This window comes from Plecotus auritus (genome assembly GCF_963455305.1).
Source record: "Plecotus auritus genome assembly, chromosome: 6".
Lineage (NCBI taxonomy): Eukaryota > Metazoa > Chordata > Mammalia > Chiroptera > Vespertilionidae > Plecotus > Plecotus auritus.
In genome coordinates, this window is record NC_137773.1 from 172614400 (window position 1) to 172636607 (window position 22208).

At 38.0% G+C, this 22208-nt stretch overlaps 1 protein-coding gene across 1 annotated transcript in view; it reads right to left on the reverse strand.

Annotated features, from left to right (window-relative positions):
- The window catches only part of OXSR1 (oxidative stress responsive kinase 1), a 76059-nt gene that overhangs the window by 31151 nt on the left and 22700 nt on the right, over positions 1–22208 (reverse strand). The window contains exons 4-5 of the mRNA XM_080675663.1: positions 11810–11951; positions 3872–3927 (exon numbers count right to left, since the gene is read on the reverse strand). Of these exons, the coding sequence (XP_080531789.1) occupies positions 3872–3927; positions 11810–11951 (198 nt within the window). The remainder of the gene's footprint in view (positions 1–3871; positions 3928–11809; positions 11952–22208) is intronic.

Consider the following 22208-nt stretch of genomic DNA (forward strand, 5'->3'; position numbering starts at 1 on the left):
AAGTGGAAACATATTCCTCAGTTTTTATTTATCTGGGAATTCTTAATTTTTCCCTCACTTTTGATGAAGTTTTATCAGATAATGGATTCTTGGTTGACAATTCTTTTAGCACTTGAATATATCGGCCTACTGCTTCCCGGCCTCCAAAGTTTCTCCTAAGAAATCTGCTGACATCATTCCGTATCCCTTGTGACAAGCCATTTTTTTCTTGCTGCTCTCAAGATTCTTGTCTCTGGCTTTCACAGTGGCTCTTAGGGTTTTTCATACTTGGTGGTCATTGAGCTTCTTCGATGTTTATATTCATGTCTTTCATCAAATTTGGGGAGTTTTCAGCCATTATTTCATTAAATACTCTCTCTGCCTTTTTCTCTCTTCTCTTTCTGGACTTCCCACAATGTGTATGTTGGTCCGCTTACTGGTGTCTAACTACTCCCTCAGCTCTGCTCACTTTTCTTCAGCCCTTTTCCTTGCTATTCATCATATTGCTAATTTTCATTTCCCTATCTCCAAGATCACCAATTCTTTCTTCTGCCAACTCAAACCTGCAAGTGAATCTCCCAGTGAATTTTTCATGACACAGTACAATTTTTCATGACACTGTACTTTTTGCTCCATTATTTCTTTTAGGTTTTCTCTTTATTCATAGTTCCATTTTGTTCAGACATTGTTTTCTTTGGTTTCTGTATAGCATCCATTACTTCTCTGAGAATCTTTAAGATGGCTGTTTTAAAATCTTTGTATAGCAGATCTGCCTTCAGGTCTTTTTCACTGACAGTTTCTGTTGATTTATGTATTTCCTTTGAATAGATCACACTCTGCAGTTTCATTAAATGCCTTGTAATTTTGTTGTTGAAAACTGGAGATTTAAATCTAATAATATGGCAACTGTGGAGATCAGGTTCTACCCCATTTCCAGGGTTTGCTGTCTTTTGTAAATGTTCTGTTTGTTGTAGGCTGTGTCTATGTCAAGCATCAGCCTGAGATGTAAACTGAAAAGGTCTTCTCAGATCTTTTCTGCACTTTCCCCTTGGCATGTGCAGTCACTTTCCAATTTTCCCTGTAAATGTAGGTTGTTTTTTTAATGTCCTAATCTTTAATGTCTGGCTCCAAAAGGGGAAAGACGAGAAAAATGAAGGGAAGGAAAAAGGGTGCTGGCTATTAAGTTGCCTGGAAATCACTGGCGGGTGGGGGAGAGTAACAACCATAATGGCTGTTTGCCTTTTTGCCTGCACCTTTGAGATCCGAAGCAGCAATCACTGATCAGAACACAGATGCATGATATTTGGAGAACAGATCATTTTTGCCCACTATGATTCCCACAAGTTGTGTGCAAACCATTCCAAAACATGCACAGCTGCGTACAGTGGCTGATGGGTGAGAAATTTGGCTCTGAAATTGACCAAATTAAGCACAATTTGCAATCTAAGACCTTCCCTAGAATTTTCAAGCCTTTAATGGTCCACAGAATTTCAAAACAGTTACAGTAAGTCCTCACTTAACATCATCAACAGGTTCTGTGACTGTAAGTAAAACAATGTATAATGAAGCCAATTTTACCATAAGCTAATTGATATAAAAAAGAGTTAAGTTCCTACAGCATCTCATCCTATCTAATAAAAGAGTAATATGCAAATTGACTGTCCCTCCAACACACAAGATGGCTGCCCCCATGTGGACACAAGATGGCTGCCACAAGATGGCCTGCAGGGGAGGGCAGTTGGGAGGGACCAGGCCTGCAGGGGAGGGAAGTTGGGGGTGACCAGGCCTGCAGGGGAGGCAAGTTGGGGGTGACCGGGCCTGCAGGGAAGGGCAGTTGGGGGGGTGACCAGACCAGCAGGGGAGAGCAGTTAGAGGCGATGAGGCTGGCAGGGGAGGGCAGTTAGGGGTGACCAGGCCGGCAGGGGAGGACAGTTAGGGGCAATCGGGCTGGCAGGGGAGCAGTTAGGCATCAATCAGGCTGGCAGGGGAGTGGTTAGGGGGTAATCAGGCTGGCAGGCAGAAGTGGTTAGGGGCAATCAGGAAGGCAGGCAGGCGAGCAGTTGGGAGCCAGCAGTCCTGGATTGTGAGAGGGATGTCCGACTGCCTGTTTAGGCCCGTGGGATCGGGCCTAAATGGGCAGTCAGACATCCCTCGAGGGGTCCCAGATTGGAGAGGGTGCAGGCTGGGCTGAGGGACACCCCCCCCCCCCACACACGAATTTCGTGCACTGGGCCTCTAGTCTATATTATAATGAAATGACGGACAAAATGTTATTCGAGAACCCCGCTGTACATCAGATTCTGCCAGTTCAATTTCTGTCTAGGTGGGAAGACAGATTCCTGGTAATAATTCTATTCATTATTTTATCACAATCCTCTGCTTTATTTTTTTTTCACCTCATTTTGCTTCTCTAAGCAATATAGACAATTGTCCCTGATGTTCAACTTATATAATGGAATCACATTCCATATACAAACTGTAAACCTACTTTTGCGGGCCCCTGTAATCTAATTTGACTGGCTTATTTCATCCTATATCTTTATAATTTATTAATGTTTTTGTATGTAGTTGTAATTCTATTCAATTTCAACTAGATAGTATTCTAATGTACAAATTAACCACAAGTTATTTATCCAGTATATTAATGAAGGGCTGGGGATTGTTTTAAACTTTCTCAATGCTTATGAGCACCACGGCACACATAAGCATGAGTTTCTCTAGGCCATGCCATCTAAAAGCCAAAGTTTTAGGATATGAATACCTTTAACTTAATTTATTCTCTCGTGATCAGAGTATGAGATTTTTTCCTTGCTTTACATTCAAGCTGACAACTGGTATCATTAGATGTGTAAGCCAACTGAGTCAGTATGACATGGTATCCCAATGCCATTCTACTTGGTTTTTAACTGATTACTAGTGAGGCTGAACACCTTTCATACTTACGTTTTAATGTCTTCATTTGAGAAGCCTTATGTCTATTTTCTCATCAGATTTTTTTCTTAATGAGTCCTTTATATATTCTAAATTGGAGCCCTTTGTCAGTATTCATGCTGCAAATCTTCTCTGGACTCTGTGGTTTGCTTTTTACTTATTCATGGTGATACACTGATGGTTTCTCTTTTGATGAATAAAGGTTGCTAATTTTAAGGGTCAAATTTATCAATCTTTTCCTTTATATTAGGACATTATGTGGCTTGGTTAAAATACTCCCTTACCTTAGGACATGAAAATGTGTACCTAAGTTATCTTTTAATGCTGAAGAAAGAATTAAGTTTTGAGTGATTATCTTCCTCCTGCCAAACACCCGACTGTAACAGTGTACATGGACTAAGCTGAGGTTTTCTCAGATAATCTGCTTGCTCAACAAGCCTGTGGTTCCACCATTCTGGAGTCTCGGCCTGAAGCAAGGGTTACTTCATCAGGATAGCCACCTTTGGCAGACCCTGGACACCAACTCTTCAGCTCTGAGTCTCCCAAAAGCGCACTTCCACCTATCAAATGACTCTTCCTAATTGGCAAATACCCCATGTCCCCCAGTATAGAAGCAGCTCTATATCACCTTTCTATAGCATATTTATTCTTGAACATAATGAGGTTTCTTGACTACTTCTCCTTTAAAAAACAGTACAGAATGCTATCAGAAACCATAGAAAAAGACCCTAATGGGGGATATCTAGAAGGTGATGAGTAATAGTCAGAAAAATGTCTAAGATTGAAAATGAATATTGAGAAGTGAAGAATATCTTGAGAGTCAGCAGGGATGTGCCAATATAGAATGCTTGACTAGAAATGATCCAGGGAAGAGAAGAGCAAATAGACTAAGAAAATGTAAAGATGGGTAATGTGGTTCTACTGACCATTAAATCCAAATAAAAGAAATACTAATCGTTACCTGCAATCTGTACTGAGCCATCTTCTCCAAGAAGAATATTTCCAGCTTTCACATCTCTTTAAGAAAAACAAAAGTTACATATTAAAATAACACCTATTCTTTGGAGTCACATACTTTAAGAAATTGTTCACTATATTCATACAACAGAGCTATTGAAGTGCTTTATTTTGCATTAAAGGGTATTAAGGCCAATAGTAAAATTTTAAAAATTTTAGTCACCTGTACTAGAATCCAACCATTGTAAAACAGAAAGCTAGAATAACATACAGTGTTAAAACCCGAGGTGATTAAATGTTTGATTGGGATAATAATAGTGACTAAAGGATGTGATCCTCACCCAATTCTACTTTGTGAAATACATTGATTTTTTTTCTAAAACCTAATATATGATCAAAATTTTTAAATGGTCAGTATGTGGTTGAAAACAGGGATTATTCTATGATTATAGCATAAAGACAGATATAAATTATTCAAACATCTCTATATTTCATTGATAACTATAGCAGCTCAAGCAAAACATGAATACATTCTTGTAATAGAAATCTAAACATCACTGAAAAGGCCAAAGTCCTTTCACTACTATTCTCAGATCTAGCATTCTCTCCAAATTTTCAACTGTTATCATTCTGACTAATGGAATATGTTCCTATAACATATCTGGATTTTTCTTCCAACATAAATGATATCATTCTATCCACTTCAATATACAACTTTCTTTTTCTCATGCAACAATATGTTAGTAGTATCTCACAAAATTTAAAATCATTAAATTCTGCAAGTAGTAAATCCACTTCTTGAAAACCTGGAGAAACTCTCACAACATACAGGTAATGAACAAGGGGGTTCACTGAAGCATTGTCTATAATAATAAAAGCGTAATATGCTAATTAGACCGGACGTCCTTCCAGACAACCTTCCAGATGAAGCTGGGGCTGTGAGGGAAGCCCAGGTCCGGGTGCCAGAGGGAAGCTGGTGCTGGCAGCCAGGGGAAGGAAGGCCTACTCTTGAACGATTTTCGGGCCTCTAGTTTGTAATAATAACTCCAAATGATAACAGCCTAAGAAAGCCAGCAACAGCAGAAAGGTTAAATTAATTCTGTTATATCCACAAACTGGAACAAGGTCAATCAACACTGCGACTTGAAATTCCCTCTAATACATACTGCTAAGTCAACAAATCAAGCAGAACAGTGTATCTTGCGTGCCCACTTGCATGTATATACACACGCACGCACATACACAGGCGTGCACATACACACGCACACACCCTCTCCTTTCTATATACATCAAACGAAGAGCAATGAGTGGGTCTCTTTTGTGGAGAGGAGTGGAACTGGAGCTAAGGGGGACGATGTTTTAATAGCTTGTGGGACTAGACTCATCTATTTATTTTGTAATTAAAATTAAACATAATTAAATAAATAAAAGAGAGCCAGCCCTTGGATCTAGAAAAGCAAGACTACTGCGTGGAGAAGAGGAACCAGTGAAAAGCACACCTCTTCATCCTTTCCCTGCGCGTCTTCGGACACAGCCATTCCTTGGTAACAGTGAACAACAGTTTCCCAACTGTGTGCAGCCGCAGCACTATACCCTGTACATGCCTTTTGGTTTTCAGTTAGAGTTCTTGGTTCAATCCTGCACTTCTCTCCAGAAGCAATCAAATGGTATTTACCTGTTCTGTTGGATTTATTTAATGTCACACTTACTTCCATAAGAAGATCTGAGACAGCATCACTCTACCAGAGTATATACTATACCTTTCCTGAATATATACTAAAGCATAAGAAAATTATGTTATTATTTGTACTGCTTGTAAGGCCAAACAATTTACAGGACATTTTCCCAGAGGCTGACTTACAGTGGAGGCTAACTTGCTTTGCTCTACAAACCTGAAGTCTCTGACTCTAGATACTATGAACAGGAGAAAACTGAGGACATTCCCTTCCCTTGGTGACAAAGACCATTCAACTGAGTCAACTATGAACCTCCAACTCCCTTTTTATCTGAGCTCATCTGGAATGGCACCTAAAATTCAGTGGAAAACACCAATGTATACTTTAGTTACTTCCTCCTCTGTTTTTAACAGCAGGTTGTAATAATACAATATTACACAAATCATAGAAACATGACTGTATTTCTGGGTCTTTCTCATTTCACCATGAGCCATAAATGGGACTATATCATAATACATTTCTGTATCACCTGTACTTACTTATTTAATATTATGATTAGAACATAGTAACCCAGATATTTATCAAATAGATTTAAGTAAACAAACAGAAGACAGCCTGTCTCAAATCCTCTTATGGAGATAAGTGTGATATTAAATAAATGAATAAATTCAACAAAACAGTTATAAATAAAATTTGATTGCTTCTGGAGAGAAGTGCAGTATTAAATCAAGCAATCTAACTAAATACCAAAATAAAACTTGATTGCTCACTCCCCATTATTCCAACTCCCAATTCCTAACTCTATTCCAAATGTTAGCATTATAAACCAACAGAATGCAGTCTAATAGGATATAACCCTAACTACACATCAATAGGAGACCAGTTAGTCTGTGGTAAAGCTATATAATGAAATACTATGAATACTAATGAATATATGTGTTAACATGAAGCAATCACCAAATATATTCTTTTTTAAAAATATGTTTTTACTAGAGGCCTGGTGCATGAAATTCTTGCATGGGTAGGGTCCCTAGACCTGGCCAGCGATCAGAGCCTATCTGTGGGGCAACCAGCAGGGCGATTGGGGGGCCCCCTGCTGGCACTTGCCTTGGCTGGCCTGGGGCCTGTGGGCTGGGGGCAGCTCCTGCATTGAGCGTCTGCCCCCTGGTGGTCAGTGCGTGTCATAGCGACTGGTCGTTCTGCTGGTCATTCTGCCATTCGGTCAATTTGCATATTAGGCTTTTATTATATAGGACTGATTTCAGACAGAGATAGAAACATCAATGATTAGAGATAATCATTGATTGGCTGCCTCCTGCATGCCCCCAGGAATCGAGCCCGCAACCCAGGCATGTGCCCTGACCAGGAATCAAACTGTGACCTCCTGGTTCATAGGTCAGCTCAACCACTGAGCCACACCAGCCAAGCTCCAAATATATTCTTAAGTGAAGAATATTATATGTAGTATGTTGCCATTTGCCTGGGTTTTGTTTTTGGTTTTTTAAGCAGAAAGAAGAAGGATATATAAATTATGTTGATATTGGCCTAAAATCTCTCTCAAAGGAGTCACAAGAAAATGGTAAGACCAAGCATGTCAAACTCGTGGCCTGCAGCCCGCATGTGGCCCACAACGAATATTTTTGTGGCCCAGCCAATATAACGAACGGTATGTAAGAAATGTTTTAATAAAAATTTCATAACTTAATTTTTACAATATCCTGTTATACATAATTATTAATAACGAACTACAACGTTCGCCAATGACCGATTACTATAATCATGTTGCATTCATTTCCCTTATGCGCGTTACGCGCAGGTGCACCATTTCTCTCCACTAACACTAGCAGCTGATTGCCACGTCATTAGTCTTGTACTGACTTGTTTGGTGTGCACAACAGGGAATATTTCGCTTTTGGAGAACAAGAAAAATAAATTTATTTGCATTACAGTTATTAATCTGTGCAGTTATTCAGTGTCTGGTAAGTTAATATCCAAGAAAAAATATTAATTTTTATTAAAATGTTCTATTATTTTATGTTAATGATTACTCATTTATTTCAGCTCTTTGTATTCAGCATGTCTCTATCGAAATAAACCTACATTTTTATGAAAATTGAAGCTTTTGTTTTTTTGCAGCCCACATAAACTTAAATCTCATTTATTTGGCCCGTGTTAGCCTTTGAGTTTGACATGCTTGTTCTAGAGGTACAGGGAAAGAAGAAGACTATTTTATTTTTTCAGAACAGTTTTAAATTTACATAGAAATTGAGAAGATAGTACAGAGGAGTTCTCATACACCTTATACTCAATTTCCTTTATTATTAACATCTTACATTGGTATGACACTTTTGCCACAATTAATGAACCAGTATTGATGTGTTACTATTAACTAAAGCCTACCATTTATTCAGATTTTTTTAGTTTTTACCTAATGCCCTTTTTCTGTCCCAGGATCCCATCCAGTATACTATATTACATTTAGTTGTCATTTCTCCTTAGGCGCCTCTTGTCTGCGACAGTTTGACTTCCCTTGTTGTTGTTGTTGTTGTTTTTAATATATTTTTATTATTGATTTCAGAGAGGAAGGGAGAGGAAGAGAGAGATAGAAACATCAATAATGAGAGAGAATCATTGATCGGCTGCCTCCTGCACGCCCCATACAGGGGATTGAGCCCACAACCCAGGCACGTGCCCTGACCGGGAATAGAACCGTGACCTCCGGGTTCATAGGTCAACGCTCAACCACTGAGCCAAGCCAACCCGGCAAGACTTTCCTCGTTTTGGATGACCTTCACAAATTTGAGGAATAAGGGTCTAGTTTTCCACAGGATGACCTCTGATGGGTTTGTATGTTTCCCTCGTGATTAGACTGGTGTTGTAAGTTCTTGGAAGAAAAAACACCGAAGCAAAGTGCCATTTTCATCACATCCTGTCAAGAGTACATGGTATCAACATAATTTAGTCACAGTTGATATTGAGAAGACTTGTTTTTTATCATATATATTTTGTGCTGTTTGAACTTTTACCTATTTAAATGATGTTTTCTAAGTTTTTGTCTTTCACAAATGAAGAGACAGTCATGCATTTTCAGCAGAACTTTCACCTTTCCTGAGCGATTCACCAGCTAATCAATTCGTGTTCCCTTTTGAAACCACCAGTGCAATCTGTAGAACAGCTTGCAGGAGTGAGAGCAGAGGAATGCCACGCAGTGAAAGGGCTCACTGGACAATTTACACACAGCAGGACAACTGACCTTTCAAGAAGATTTGTAACTAAGTATCTGGCGTCAATATGGTCCTTGATGAAAGAACTGTTGTTACTCGCCACAAAGAATATCAAGCAACCCAGCAGCCCCGACAGTTAAATTCTCCATCCACCTTTAAATAGCAAGAAGGTGAGTTCTGTTTTTCTCAGCTTACTGCCATTTCTCCCATGTCACTATTGCACCAAAGTTACAAATATCACAGACATGCTTGACTGTCTCATTATTACAGAACACAAGTTTCTTCCCATGACATTTTTATGATTCATCAATCAGCATAGTTTATGGAAAATTTGAAAAAGGGCAAGAGAAGAAACAAATCAAAACAAAAGCTGGCAAACGCACTACATTTAGGCATCTTAAACTAAATATTTAACATTTCTTTTTTTGGGGGGGGGTGGTGAGTTCACTTTGACATATTTATTTAATTATTACAACTACTTTAAATCAATGTTACTAAACGAGGAGAATTCTGAGATTGGTTTTGGAAATTCAGAACTCTTAGCACCTTTCTTGCTTATCTACAAAAAACTTGCTTTTTCCCTCCATATTCTAATTACTCCTTAAAACCTCAGTTTTACAACTTGGTAGATGATCTTCAATCAATTAGTTTTCTGGGCCTTTGCTTGCCTGTTTGTTGAGGGATTAGAATTTAGTAGGTGACTTTTTAAAATTCAGGTATAAATGACAAAACTGTAAAATATTTTAAGTGTATAACAAAAATGTGATGGTTTGATATAGGAATATATTGAGAAAGGATTCCACCCCCATCAAGTAACTTAGCACATCTATCACCCTACATATTTACTTTTTTTTTTGGTGAGAACATTTAAATTCTATTCTCTTAGCAAATTGCAATAATACAATATGTTATCAACTACAGCAGGTCCTGTATTAATGCCTTTCATTCAACATCATTTCATTGTAACGTTGATGAGATGCTATAGGAACGTAACACTTGTTTATAAAATGTGAATAAAAATAAGTAAGTAAAAATGGTCAGAGTGGGCAGTATTGTCTTGTTCCTGATCTTAGAGAAAAAGCTTTCAGCTTTTCACTGTTGGGTATGACATAAGCTGTGGGTTTGTCACATATGGTCTTTATTATGTTAAGTACATTACCACTACACCCAGTTTGTTGAGAGTTTTTATCATGTAAGGATGTTGAATTTTGTCAAATGCTTTTTTTTTAATCTATTGAGATAATCATAGGATTTTTGTTATTCATTTTGTGAATGTAGTATATCATATTGATTGATTTGCAAATGTTGTACCATCTTTGCGTCCCTGAAATAAATCTCACTTGATCATGGTATGATCCTAATGCATTGTTCAATTCAGTTTACTAATATTCTGTTGAGGATTTTTGCGTCTACATTCATCAGGGATATTGGTCTGTAAATTTTTTCTTGTGGTATCCTATCTAGCTTTGGTATCAGCGAAATGCCAGCCCTTAAAATGAGTTTGGAAGTGTTCCCTCCTCATCTATTTTTTGGAAGAGTTTGAGAAGGACTGTTGTTAGTTTTTCTTAAAAAATTTGGTAGACTTCTCCAGGGAAGACATCTGATCCTGGACTTTTCTCTGCTGAGAGGTTTTTACTGATTAAATCTCCTGACTAGTAACTGGTCTGTTCTGATTTTCTATTTCTTCATGATTCAATCTTGGAAGGTTATATACTTCTAGAAATTTACCCATTTCTCCTACACTGTCAAATGTGTTGGCATATAAGAAAGAGTAGTTTGTACTACTCTTTCATGATTCTTTCTATTTCAGAGATGTCAGTTGTAACATTCCTTTCATTTATAATTTTAATTATTTGGGCTCTTACTCTTTTTTCTTGATGAGTTTGGTTAAAGATTTGCTAATTTTATCTATGTTTTCAAAAAACCAACTTTAGTTTTATTGAGTTTTCTTTTTTATATTTCTATTTTATTTATTTCCGCTCTGATCATAACTATTTCTATTTCTTTCCTTCTGTTCACTTTGAGTTTGTTTCCTCTTTTTCTAGTCCCTTTAGGTGTAGAGTTAGAGCTATTTGGAGTTTTTCTTGTTTCTTGGGGTAAGCCTGGATAGCTATGAATTTTCCTCTTAAACTGTTTTTGCTGCAAATTTTGAAAAGTTGGTGTTTTCCTTTTCATTTGTTTCAAGATAGTTTATTTCCTGTTTTAATTTCCTCTCTGATCCATTGGTTAGTTTAATAGCATGTTATTTAATCTCCACGTATTTGTGTTTTTTCCAGTTTTCTTCCTGTAGTTGATTTCTAGTTTTATGCTATTGTAGTTGGAAAAGATGCTTGATATGATTTCAATTTTCTTGAATTTATGAAGGCTTGTTTTGCTGCCTAATAAATGATCTATTTTGGAGAATGTTTGTATGCACTTGTAAAATGTGTATTTTGTGTTTGTTGGATGAAATGTTACATAAATATCTATCAAGTCCATCTCGTCTAATGTGACATTTAAGGTCATTATTTCCTTATTAATTTTCTATGGTCGTCTAGATGACCTATCCACTAATCTGAGTGGCATATTAAAATCCCCTACTATTATTGTATAACTGTGTTACATAGCTTTTTAAGTGTTATTTTATTTTTTTAAGTTTTAATTAAAAATATTATTTTACAAAGAGCTTTTAATAATTTGAGAAAATATTCAAGATGTAAAAGAAACAAACAAAAAAAGAGACAAAATTATATATACAGGTTTATTTTAAATATTTTTTAACACATGAAAGAGACTAAGAAGGAATAGTCAAAGATGTTATCAATGATTGCAGTGACTGCCTCCTGATAAAAAATTGGGAATTTTTCCTGTTTTTGTATTTTAAAATACTAGCTGTGTAATTAAAACCCTAACCACAATGTATTAAAACTAGTAATGCAAAGAACCATGTTAACACCCAGATTATGATTAACTCTGAAAAAGAATAGGAAATGGCCTCAATGAAATGACACAGCACAACTGCCGCTGCACTTACCCAAAGGTAGGGAATTGCCCTTCACGTACCTGTGAATCTGCCCATTTTTATGCAGGTATTCCAACCCTTCCAACACTTCTTTGAGTATTGTAGCAATGGCAGGTTCGTCTAGCACTCCACTTTTGTGTTCCCCCTTCGCCACAATGTGCTTAATAATATCCAGGACAGAACCTGAAAACAGAAGACAGTTTTCCATAAAATTTTAACTAATTCAATGATTTGGAGACATTTTGAAATCAAATTATATGTAAACCTTTTGATAAATTGTTTGGGAAATAAAGGAAAAAACAGCAAATACAAAGAAATACAGAAGTTTAAGATTAATAATTTATTCTCAATTCTAATCTAAAACAGAAAGTAGCCTGCTAATATCCAAACAGTAGTGTTAAACAAGCATCATCTTCAGATTTATGAGAATTAATAGAGAATTTTTAACCACCTCTGAAGAATACTTAGGTTAACCACGCCCATCAATTAACACTTTATTTTTTTATTTTTTTTTAAGATATATATTTTTTATTATTTTATTTTTTTTAATAAATCTTTATTGTTCAGATTATTACAGGTGTTCCTCTTTTTTTCCCCCATAGCTCCCCTCCACCTGATTCCCCACCCCACCCCATGCCCTTAGCCCCCGCCACTGTCTTCATCCATAGGTGTAAGCTTTTTGTCCAATCTCTTCCCGCACCCCTCACACCCCCTTCAATTAACACTTTAACATAAGGTATCACAAACCAATTTAAGTTCCAATACCAGATTAGAGTATACAATATTATGTGAACAGAGAAAAAAAAAATTGAAATGCAAGTCAAATTACAGAATACTTGGAAAGAAAAAGTCAAATGTGTATTCAAACTGACTTAAGCGTTAAAATTATGTTTCAGGTTAATAAATAATAGAAATAAAAATTTTAAAAAAGAAACACAATAGGAAAGGTAAAGAAAAATATGAAAAAATAAAAATGGTAGCTCTCTTTAAATAATAGCCCAGACGTATTATCAATCCCATTCTTCCCATGGTGGGAAATAACGCTCTTACTAAAAATCAGGGGGAGGGGGAAGATGTCCATATAGTAATTAAATCATAGAATGCTGACTACCATAACTATTATAATTTGTAACAGTTTGCTAGAGACTTGTAAGACTTCTGGCAGCACATGGCTCAGGAAGATCACAAAACCAAAATAAAACCATCTCTGATATTAGAAATTGTACCAAGAACTCTGAAACAGAACATGAACTGCACTGAAAAGACTGGGTGCCCACTTCCTGGCACAAGACCTTCATGATCAAGACTAAAATTAAAACAAACACCGCTTTTGTTGAAAACCTGCCCTGGTGGGTGCTTTATATTTCACACTTAAAAAGAAAAAATGTACTTCCAAATAGATGAAAGGAAGCAGTCTAGATGAAAACATGGGCAGGTTGAACCCATGTTCACTTTAACTCCCACTTGAAATCCAGTAACTTGATAAACTTGATTTTTAAAAAATGTTTTTATTGATTTTAGAGAGAGTAAGAGAGGGATAGAGAGATAGAAACATCAATTGGTTGTCTCCTGTACACCGCAACCCAGGGATTGACACCGCAACCCAGGCTGTGCTCTGACCAGGAATGGAACCAGTGACCCCTCGGTTCATGGGTTGACACTCAACCCCTGAGCCACACTGGCAGGGCTAAAGTTGATTTTTTTTAAAAGGGCACAAAGCGCCCTAACCGGTGTGGCTCAGTGGATAGAGCGTCGGCCTGCAGACTGAAGGGTCCCAGGTTCGATTCCTGTCAAGGGCATGTACCTTGGTTGCGGGCACATCCCCAGTGGGAGGTGTGCAGGAGGCACCTGATCAATGTTTCTCTCTCATCGATGTTTCTAACTCTCTCTCCCTCTCCCTTCCTCTCTGTAAAAAATCAATAAAATATATTTAAAAAAGGGGGGGGAGGGCATAAAGCCCTGGCTGGTTTGGCTCAGTGGATAGAGCATCAGCCTGTGGACTGAAGAGTCCTGGGTTCGATTCCAGTCAAGAGCACATGCCTGGGTTGTGGGCTCAATCCCCAGATGGTGGCATGCAGGAGGCAGCCGATCAATGATTCTCTCTCATCACTGATGTTTCTATCTCTCTCTCCCTTCCTCTCTGAAATCAATAAAAATATATTTTTAAAAAAGTAAGTTTTCATGTTAAAAAAAATTAAAAAATAAAAAGGGCATAAACCCAGAACAAAGAAGAGAACAAGAATGAAAATGGAAGAGAGACAATAGTTTTTTGGAAGAAGGAAAACAGAAAAAGAAAAAAGTAGCTGACTACGCAGAGTGGAGAGATCTGAAACTTCAATGCCTACCAAAGGTATGCCAATGAGGAAAAAGCGATGTCTACCTGGAGTTTCAGAAAGGCTCAGAATATAAGGACCACAAAAGGGGAAGTGAGGGGGAACTGAAGGAAAGGGTTGAAAATGGGAAAACTGGTTGAAAGTTCATATAAGAGAGAATAAGATTCCCAGACCCGCCCTTCCCCCTCTGGAAGCCAGCCACTGTCTGCATCACCAGCAGGACACAGCAGTTTACTAGTACTCTCTGTAGGAAAAGAACCAGGGAGGCTCCAGATACTCGGAAAGGTCTCCAAACATTATCTCACTTCCCCTCTTTAATGCTGGGTTTCACCAGACATCCACAAAGGGGGAGGACTAAGGGATAACTTCAGTTCTGCTTAGTTTAACCAATCACACATTAATCCCCCAAACAAAGTGACTACACTAACAAGCCACATAGCTCATTATTCTGAGAAATCCAGACCACATAAGAAATGCTTAGTAAGCATACAGCTGTATAAATGCCAATTGAGTTATATGTTTGTAATGTAAAGACTATCTAAAATAAGTAATACAAAGAAAGAAATTTCTACTAGGAATTAAAAGTTAACACAATTTATTCATTCAACAATTAAAACATATTCCATGCAATATCTGGAACTGGGTGCCACAGAATATGTCGAGATATATATGGCACGACTGCTGACTTTCTAGAATTTCAGGCTGATGGGTCAGGGAAATGGATCCACAGAGACCCTAGGGCACATAAAAAGTTTAAGAAGTTTGAAATAGGAACTCCTTTTCAGAATCTTAGAAGATTTTTATTAATTTTGCATCATCTAATGATCAATGGGGAAGTTAAAGCAATGCACATCCCCAGTCTACATCCAGAACAGATATTCTGAACAAGGCTTCATATGAAGCCCCTGGGATAACAATGTCTTTTCCATTTCAGTATCCAACAATATAGTTTTTATAAGTGGAGGAATGATCAATCCACTAAGATCATCATCCATTTTTTAAAATTAAATTGATTGGGGTGACATTGGCCAACATGTGAACCTATAGGTTTCATGTGTGGGTTTCTATGTTACAAGATCTGTATACTGCCCCATGTGCCCACCACCCAACGTCATATCTTCTTCTGTCACCTTATATTAGGGCCCTCTTCCCTCTGGCACCACCATTCTGCTGTACATGTTCATACGTTTCAGTTTTATATCCCACGTATGAGTGAAATCATATGGTTCTTAGCTTTTCTTGACTTATTTCACTTAGCATAATGTTCTCAAGGCCCATCCCTGTTGTTGCAATGGCGCTATTTCATCCTTTCTTATGGCTGAGTAGTATTCCATCGTGTATATGTACCACATCTTCTTTATCCAGTCCTCTATTGTGGGACACTTTGGTTGTTTCCAAGTCTTGGCCACCGAGAATAATGCAATGAACTTAGGGGTGTACATATTGTTGCAAATACATGATTTCGAGTTATTTGGGTATATACCCAGGAGTGGGATTGCTGTATTATATGGTAGCTCTATTCTTAATTTTTTGAGGAATCACCAGACTGCTTTCCATAGTAGTTGTACCAGTCTACATTCCCACCAGCTGTCAATGAGGGTTCCCGTTTTTCCACAATCTCTCCAACACTTGTTATTGTTTGTCTTGTTGTTAATGGCCACTCTTAACAGGAATTAGGTGGTATCTCATTGTAGTTTTGTTTTTAATATATTTTATTGATTTTTACAGAGAGGAAGACAAGAGGGATAGAGAGTTAGAAATATCGATGAAAGAAAAACATCGATCAGCTGCCTCCTGCACACCCCCCACTGGGGATGTGCCCGCAGCCAAGGTACATGCCCTTGACCAGAATCGAACCTGGGACCCTTCAGTCTGCAGGCCGATGCTCCATCCACTGAGCCAAACCAGTTAGGGCTCACTGTAGTTTTTATTTGCATTGCCTTACTTGCCAGTGAGGTTGAGCATCTTTTCCTATATCCATGGGCTGTTCGTATGTCTTCTTGGGAGAGGTGTATTTTCAGGTCCTCTGCACACTTTTTGATTGGATTGTTTGTTTGGTGTTGAGTTTCCTTTTGAATGCATCTGATCATCATCTTTGCCAGTTTGGACCTTCCTCCTTTCCCTGTATGTTTTTGTTGTCACAAATTATCCCTGTTTATGCTGTAAGTTTTTTTATGATCTTAGTGTTGTGACCTTAATGTTCTTTGTTTCAGGTAGAATAACTCCCTTGAGTATTTCCTACAATGAAAGTTTTCTGATGATAAAATTCCTCAGTTCCTGTATGTCTGGGAATGTCTTTATTTCTCCTTCATATTTAAAGGATAATTTTGCAGATATATCATTCATGGCTGGTAATTTCTCTCTTTCAGACATTTGAATATTTGGTTCCACTTTCTTCTAGCTTGTAGTTTCTGCTGAGAAGTCAGATGAAATTCTGATGGGTTTGCCTTTGTAGGTCACTTCCTTCTTTTTCCTGGCTACTTTGAGAATTTTTTCTTTGTCATTAATTTTTGACAGATTCATTACCAAGTGCCTTGGAGAGGGCCTCTTTGGATTGAGGTAACTAGATGTTCTGTTTGCTTCTTGGATTCAAGGATCTAGTTCTTTCCATAGATTTGGGAAATTCTCAGCCACTATTTGTTTTAATGGACTCTCCATTCCATGCTCCCTCTCTTCCTCCTCCACAATGCCTAATTCTGATATTACTTTTCCTGATGGAGTCATAGAGTCTTGTAGAGCTCTTTCATTTTTCTTTATTCTCACGTCTCTCCCTTCTTCCCTCTGCATCATTTCTTGATTCCTATCTTCAATATCACTAGTTCTTTCCTCTAACTAGTTTGTTCTATTTTCTATGCTCAACAGTTCGCTCTTAATTTACTTAATTGAATGCTTCATTTCCAGGATTTCTGATTCTTTTTGAAAGTTTCAATTTTCTTGGAGAAATATTTATTTTGTTCATTGATCTGTTTTCTGAATGCAATGAACTGCATCTCGTTGAGTATTTTCAGAACTGCAATCTTGAAATTTATCATTTATATCACATAATTCCATGTGTTCCAGCCTGTTTTCTGGGGAATTTTTCACTCTCTCTGGTCATAGTTGTTACAGTGGTTCTTCATGGTATTTGCTGCCCTCCTTTGTTTTTGCATTTATCTCTGAAGAGGTCTTCTACTATGTTCCAGTAGATGGTGCTGAATCGCAAGATTTTTACCTCTGTAGTCTCCCAGATTTGAGCCTCCTTGGCTTCCTTAGGACAGTACTGCAGTGCTGGTTGGGGATGGGTTTTGTTTTGCCCTCACCATAATGGTGACCCCTGACCTCTGTGAGGTCCCAACCCAAGAACCCCTCCTGGGGATCAGAAACAGTGATTCTATTGCAACAGCTCTTGGTTTACTGATAATATGCTCCTGGAGCCAACTCCAAGGGCAACGGGAGGCGAGTTTAAGCAGCGGCTCTCTGGTTCCCTTTCTTTGTTTGAAACACCACTGCCCGACCCAGCAGTGGGGAGCTGCACAGCAGAACACCAAGCTCTGTCAGACATCTGCAAACTTAGTCACTGTTCGCCCTCGCCGCTCTGCTCACAGCAGCTCGCCCTGCTGGTTTGACTGCCCGCCCCCGCCACACACACACACACACACACACACACACACACACACACACACACACTCTGTTCCTCCTGGCCGAAGGAAGTGCCTGCTACCATAGGCTTTCTCCCCTCTCCTGGCTGGGCTGTGAGCTCCCAGCTGAGCCACAAACTCCCCGCTGCATGGCTGAGTCTGTGCTTTCCTCCTTTCTCATCTCCTCGTTTATTCCCGCATGCCCACCTGTAGGTGTTTCAGTGTGCAGGTCTCTCAGCTATGCATCTGTGTTGAGCAGGAACTTCTTTGTTGAATGATAGATGGTTAACTTGTTGAAATGTCAGGGGCAGAGGAAGAGACGTGCCCTTATACCGCCATTCCTCTGGTGTCACTCTAAGATCATCACCCTTGACTGAAAAATTTTGGTCCTGAAAGGTCTCCCCTTCTTTTCCTCAGCATGTTGCAGCATCTAAGCCTACAGGTACTTTTTCTCTTTCCTTTCAAAAGTTTTCTTAATTGCTTTGATTCTAAAAATCTTATATTGCACTTTGGTGCTAATAAATTGTAGAAATAGCTATGTGGATCAAAAGTACTTCTAATTTCTAAACATAACTTCTTATACTGATAAATCTGAATATTCAATATCAGAGTTTTAATTAGCAAAAGTTAAGGTTATTACAGTTATAAGGAAGCATTATGAAATAATAATATTGACACACTGAAACTTATTTTAACTATGATGTCCAGTGGTTGATAGGTTTGAGAGTGACAGTTGCAATTTAATTAGCTTACTAGTATTAAATTCTACAACAGTACAATATTGCCAAATCAAAAATATGCATTTGTTTTTAATATTTTGGCTGAAAAGGTTGATGTGAAAGAAGGTAGCCTATACATTTTCTGTCAATTTTGGTTATATATATTTTTAATTATTAAAAGGTCTCCTGTTACTCTCCCTGCTGCAGCTGTGATTCCCCATCAGTTCATAAGACACATCACATTCCTCCATCCTGCCTCCAGACAATTCTCTGTAGAGTGTTCCCTCTATCCAGATCCCTTCTCCATCCTTCCTCTGATACCATCTCCACTGGTTTCAGCTGAATATCACCTCCTGAGGGAAGTCTTTGTTAACCCCACAACATCCATTCTCCCTCAATAACGTTAAGTTCTCCTGACTTAGTCCCATGGCACCTAATACTTATTCATGGCACTCTACACACTTACAATTATTTAACTGTACCTTTTCCTTACTAGCTATGAGATCCATAAGAGCAAGGACCAACAGTTTGATTCACCAATGTATGGTGATCAATAAGTATTTGATGAATGGAATTTTAATTGAGCTTTCTTGACACAGTTTCCTCCTATTAAAAAGAAATTAAAGTTGTGCTTAGTTCTACCTACTGTATTCTAATATTGCACAATGTATCTCTAAAGGTTAAATGTGATTCACTGTGTAACCACAAAAGCAAGATTTCATTTCCTTTAAAAAGATGCAAAATTTTTACTCTTTTAAAATGTTTCGATGTAAGATTACACTGACTCATAAAACTATAAGTAGTTATAAAAATTAATGCCTGAAAAAAAAGAATTAATGTTTGAAAATTATCCTTCAGGAAATCTGCTAAGTGCTAGGGAAAAAAAAAAATTGGGCACTGTCCTAGGACCAGGAGGGACAGAGTCATACATTTAAAAGACACCACCGAACACAGTCAATGTGGCTCAGGTTGAGTGTGAACCTATTAACCAGGAGGTCAGGGGTCAATTCCCGGTCAGTGCACATGCCTGGGTTGCAGATTTGACCCCCACTAGGGGGCATGCAGGAGGCAGCGATGGATGATTCTCTTCCATCATTGATGTTTCTATCTCTGTTTCCCTCTCCCTCTCTGAAATCAATAAAAATAAAAAATAATAAAAGATACCACCCAGAAACATGTCCTGCCCCTTCTGTGTTCAGGTCATTTATTCACTAAGAGAACATGGATTCTTTAAAAAATATATATATATATATATAAATTCTGCTTAGGAATGTACCAGAAAGAATAGGAAGAATAGGCTGGCATACAAGTGTGGGATGAGAAAATTAAGCAGACAATTTATTCCTATTCATCAGAGGACATTTTAGCAAACATTAAAAACTCTGTATAATACAATTTTGTAAATTAATAATGCTATAAGTGAGCAATAACAAAAGATACAGAATTACCTAATATTCCCATATCTGTCCATACTGAAAGAACCATGCTTGACCACCATCTTGAAAGGTGGTTGGTGTTAGCAAGGCTTCCAACCATCATATGAACAAGGCCTGTAACAAAGCAATCCAGTTCCTCCAGTGTGTCACTAATGGGATTGAAACAAAAAGGTGATTCTGGCTACACTGAAAAGCAGCAAGTAACAAGGGATTGTTATTCTGAATGACTCATCTTGTGCACCTTCTATATGTCAGCATGGTGATGGAGGCTGTACCATCTCATTTACTCTTCCCAATACCCTGAAATGCAGACAGTTATCCCCATTTAACAAACAAGTAAACAGGTTCAAAGAGTTGAAATAGTTTGCCCAATGACATCTAACTGCTAAGTAGGAGAGTTAAAATTTAATTCTAAAGCCTATGCTCTTTCCTTTATAACCTCTCTGGGGAAGTAAAGTGATTAATGAGGTATGATATTAAGACTGCAAACAAATATAGACCCTCTTTGCTGTAAGTGTCCATTCTAAAATGGAAAATCATGCTCCCATACAAAATACCTATGCAAACAAAACCAAGAAGGATAGTGATGGGCAAGTCAGGTGGCTCCATCCCTCACTAGTCCTCCCACTCCCACCACAGGATTTAAATCCATGCCTTAGCAAAATGTCCAATTGACTACATGGCATGGGCCTTCAGGTAACCTAACAAAATGGCCAATCTATACATGCCAGGGGTCCACTGTTTACAATCATAATACTTACATTTTATTCTAAGGATAAAGCAGAAATGACTGCGTATTTACTGCAGGATAAAGCACATCATTAATCATATTAATGCTGGGGACCAAGATATTTTGTATAACAGAAATGAGATTCAAGTGTAATTTGGAAGTTTTGAAGGTCTATAATATTAAAATTGAATTGGGAGCACTAATGTCAAACCATGACTTATTTTTAATAAACATTTCCAAGGTCTTTCAACAAGAAGAAATGACCGAGTAGCAGCAAAGAGCACCCCGAGCATCCAAGTTGCTTTCTAAATGCCATCCCCTATAACAAAGATCAGAGATCCTCAGGATGTTGGCTGGTTCTGGGTCTGGGAAAAGCAATAGAAACCTGAGCCTGGGAAATCTTGAACCAAAAAACAAGGAAGTTATCAAAGATTGATGGACTCATGTCAAAAGGACACAAGAGTAAGACTGAGGGGACTCCCACTGACAAAATTTTGGCCAACCTGAGCATCGAAAGAATAGACTATAATTTATTGAAAGACACTGAATATATAAATACCCTTGAGCCTATGTACCTCATTAATATTTTTTTAAATGACAGCCTTAACCAATGGAGGGTAGGAGGATCCTCTCACTTGGCACCACTGGAGTTGATTATTAAATTAACTCTTTAATATAGAGATTACAATACAGATTAATCAAAGAACCCCAGTTAATAAGGTAAGGTTCTTTTACACAGAAGAATGACAGTTTATAAGTGTAAAAGAAAGGATGCAATAAAGGAAAAACCACCATTCTGCTGTCCCTGATAAATGAACGGATTCAAACAGGATTGTTACCGGATGCTAAAATCATTAGACAAAAGACTTACGAGGAACTAAATACTCATAGTGTCAAAGTATTATCTCACAAATCACCTACTAGCTACAAAGGGAAAAAAAGTTAACCTTTCCATGGAGCAGCCTGGTTATCATAATCTTAAGCAATCAAAATTAACACCACCATTAAAGATACACCAGATGCCCGACCAGGGTGGCTTAGTAGTTTGAGTGTCGACCTATGAACCAGGAGGTCATGGTTTGATTCTCAGGCAGGGCACATGCCCAGGTTGTGGGCTCAATCCCCAGTAGGGGGTGTGCAGGAGGCAGACAATCAAATGATTCTCTCTCATCACTGATGTTTCTATCTCTCTCTCCTGCTCCCTCTTCCCTCCTCCCTGAAATCAATAAAAATATATTTTTTAAAAAAGATACACTAGGTAACAAATCCTTCCTGACATGATGCACTATGAAGTACACATCACCTACGAAACATGTGTCAAAAATATTTAACTTAAATCTAATCAAGGCTTTAGATCTAACTTTCGATTTGCAAGGAATGGAGGAATGTAAATCAAGTTAAACATCACCATACAGAAACAACTTGATAAATCCAGAATGTGGGACATTCTACAAATAGTTACCATTACACCTTTCAGACCAGATCCTTCAACAAATTTATGTCATGGAATAGAGGAAGTAGGAGGGAACCATCCTAGATTAAGACAAACTTAAGAGGCATGACAACTGAATGCAATGTGTGAGACCTGTCTCAGCTCATACACTA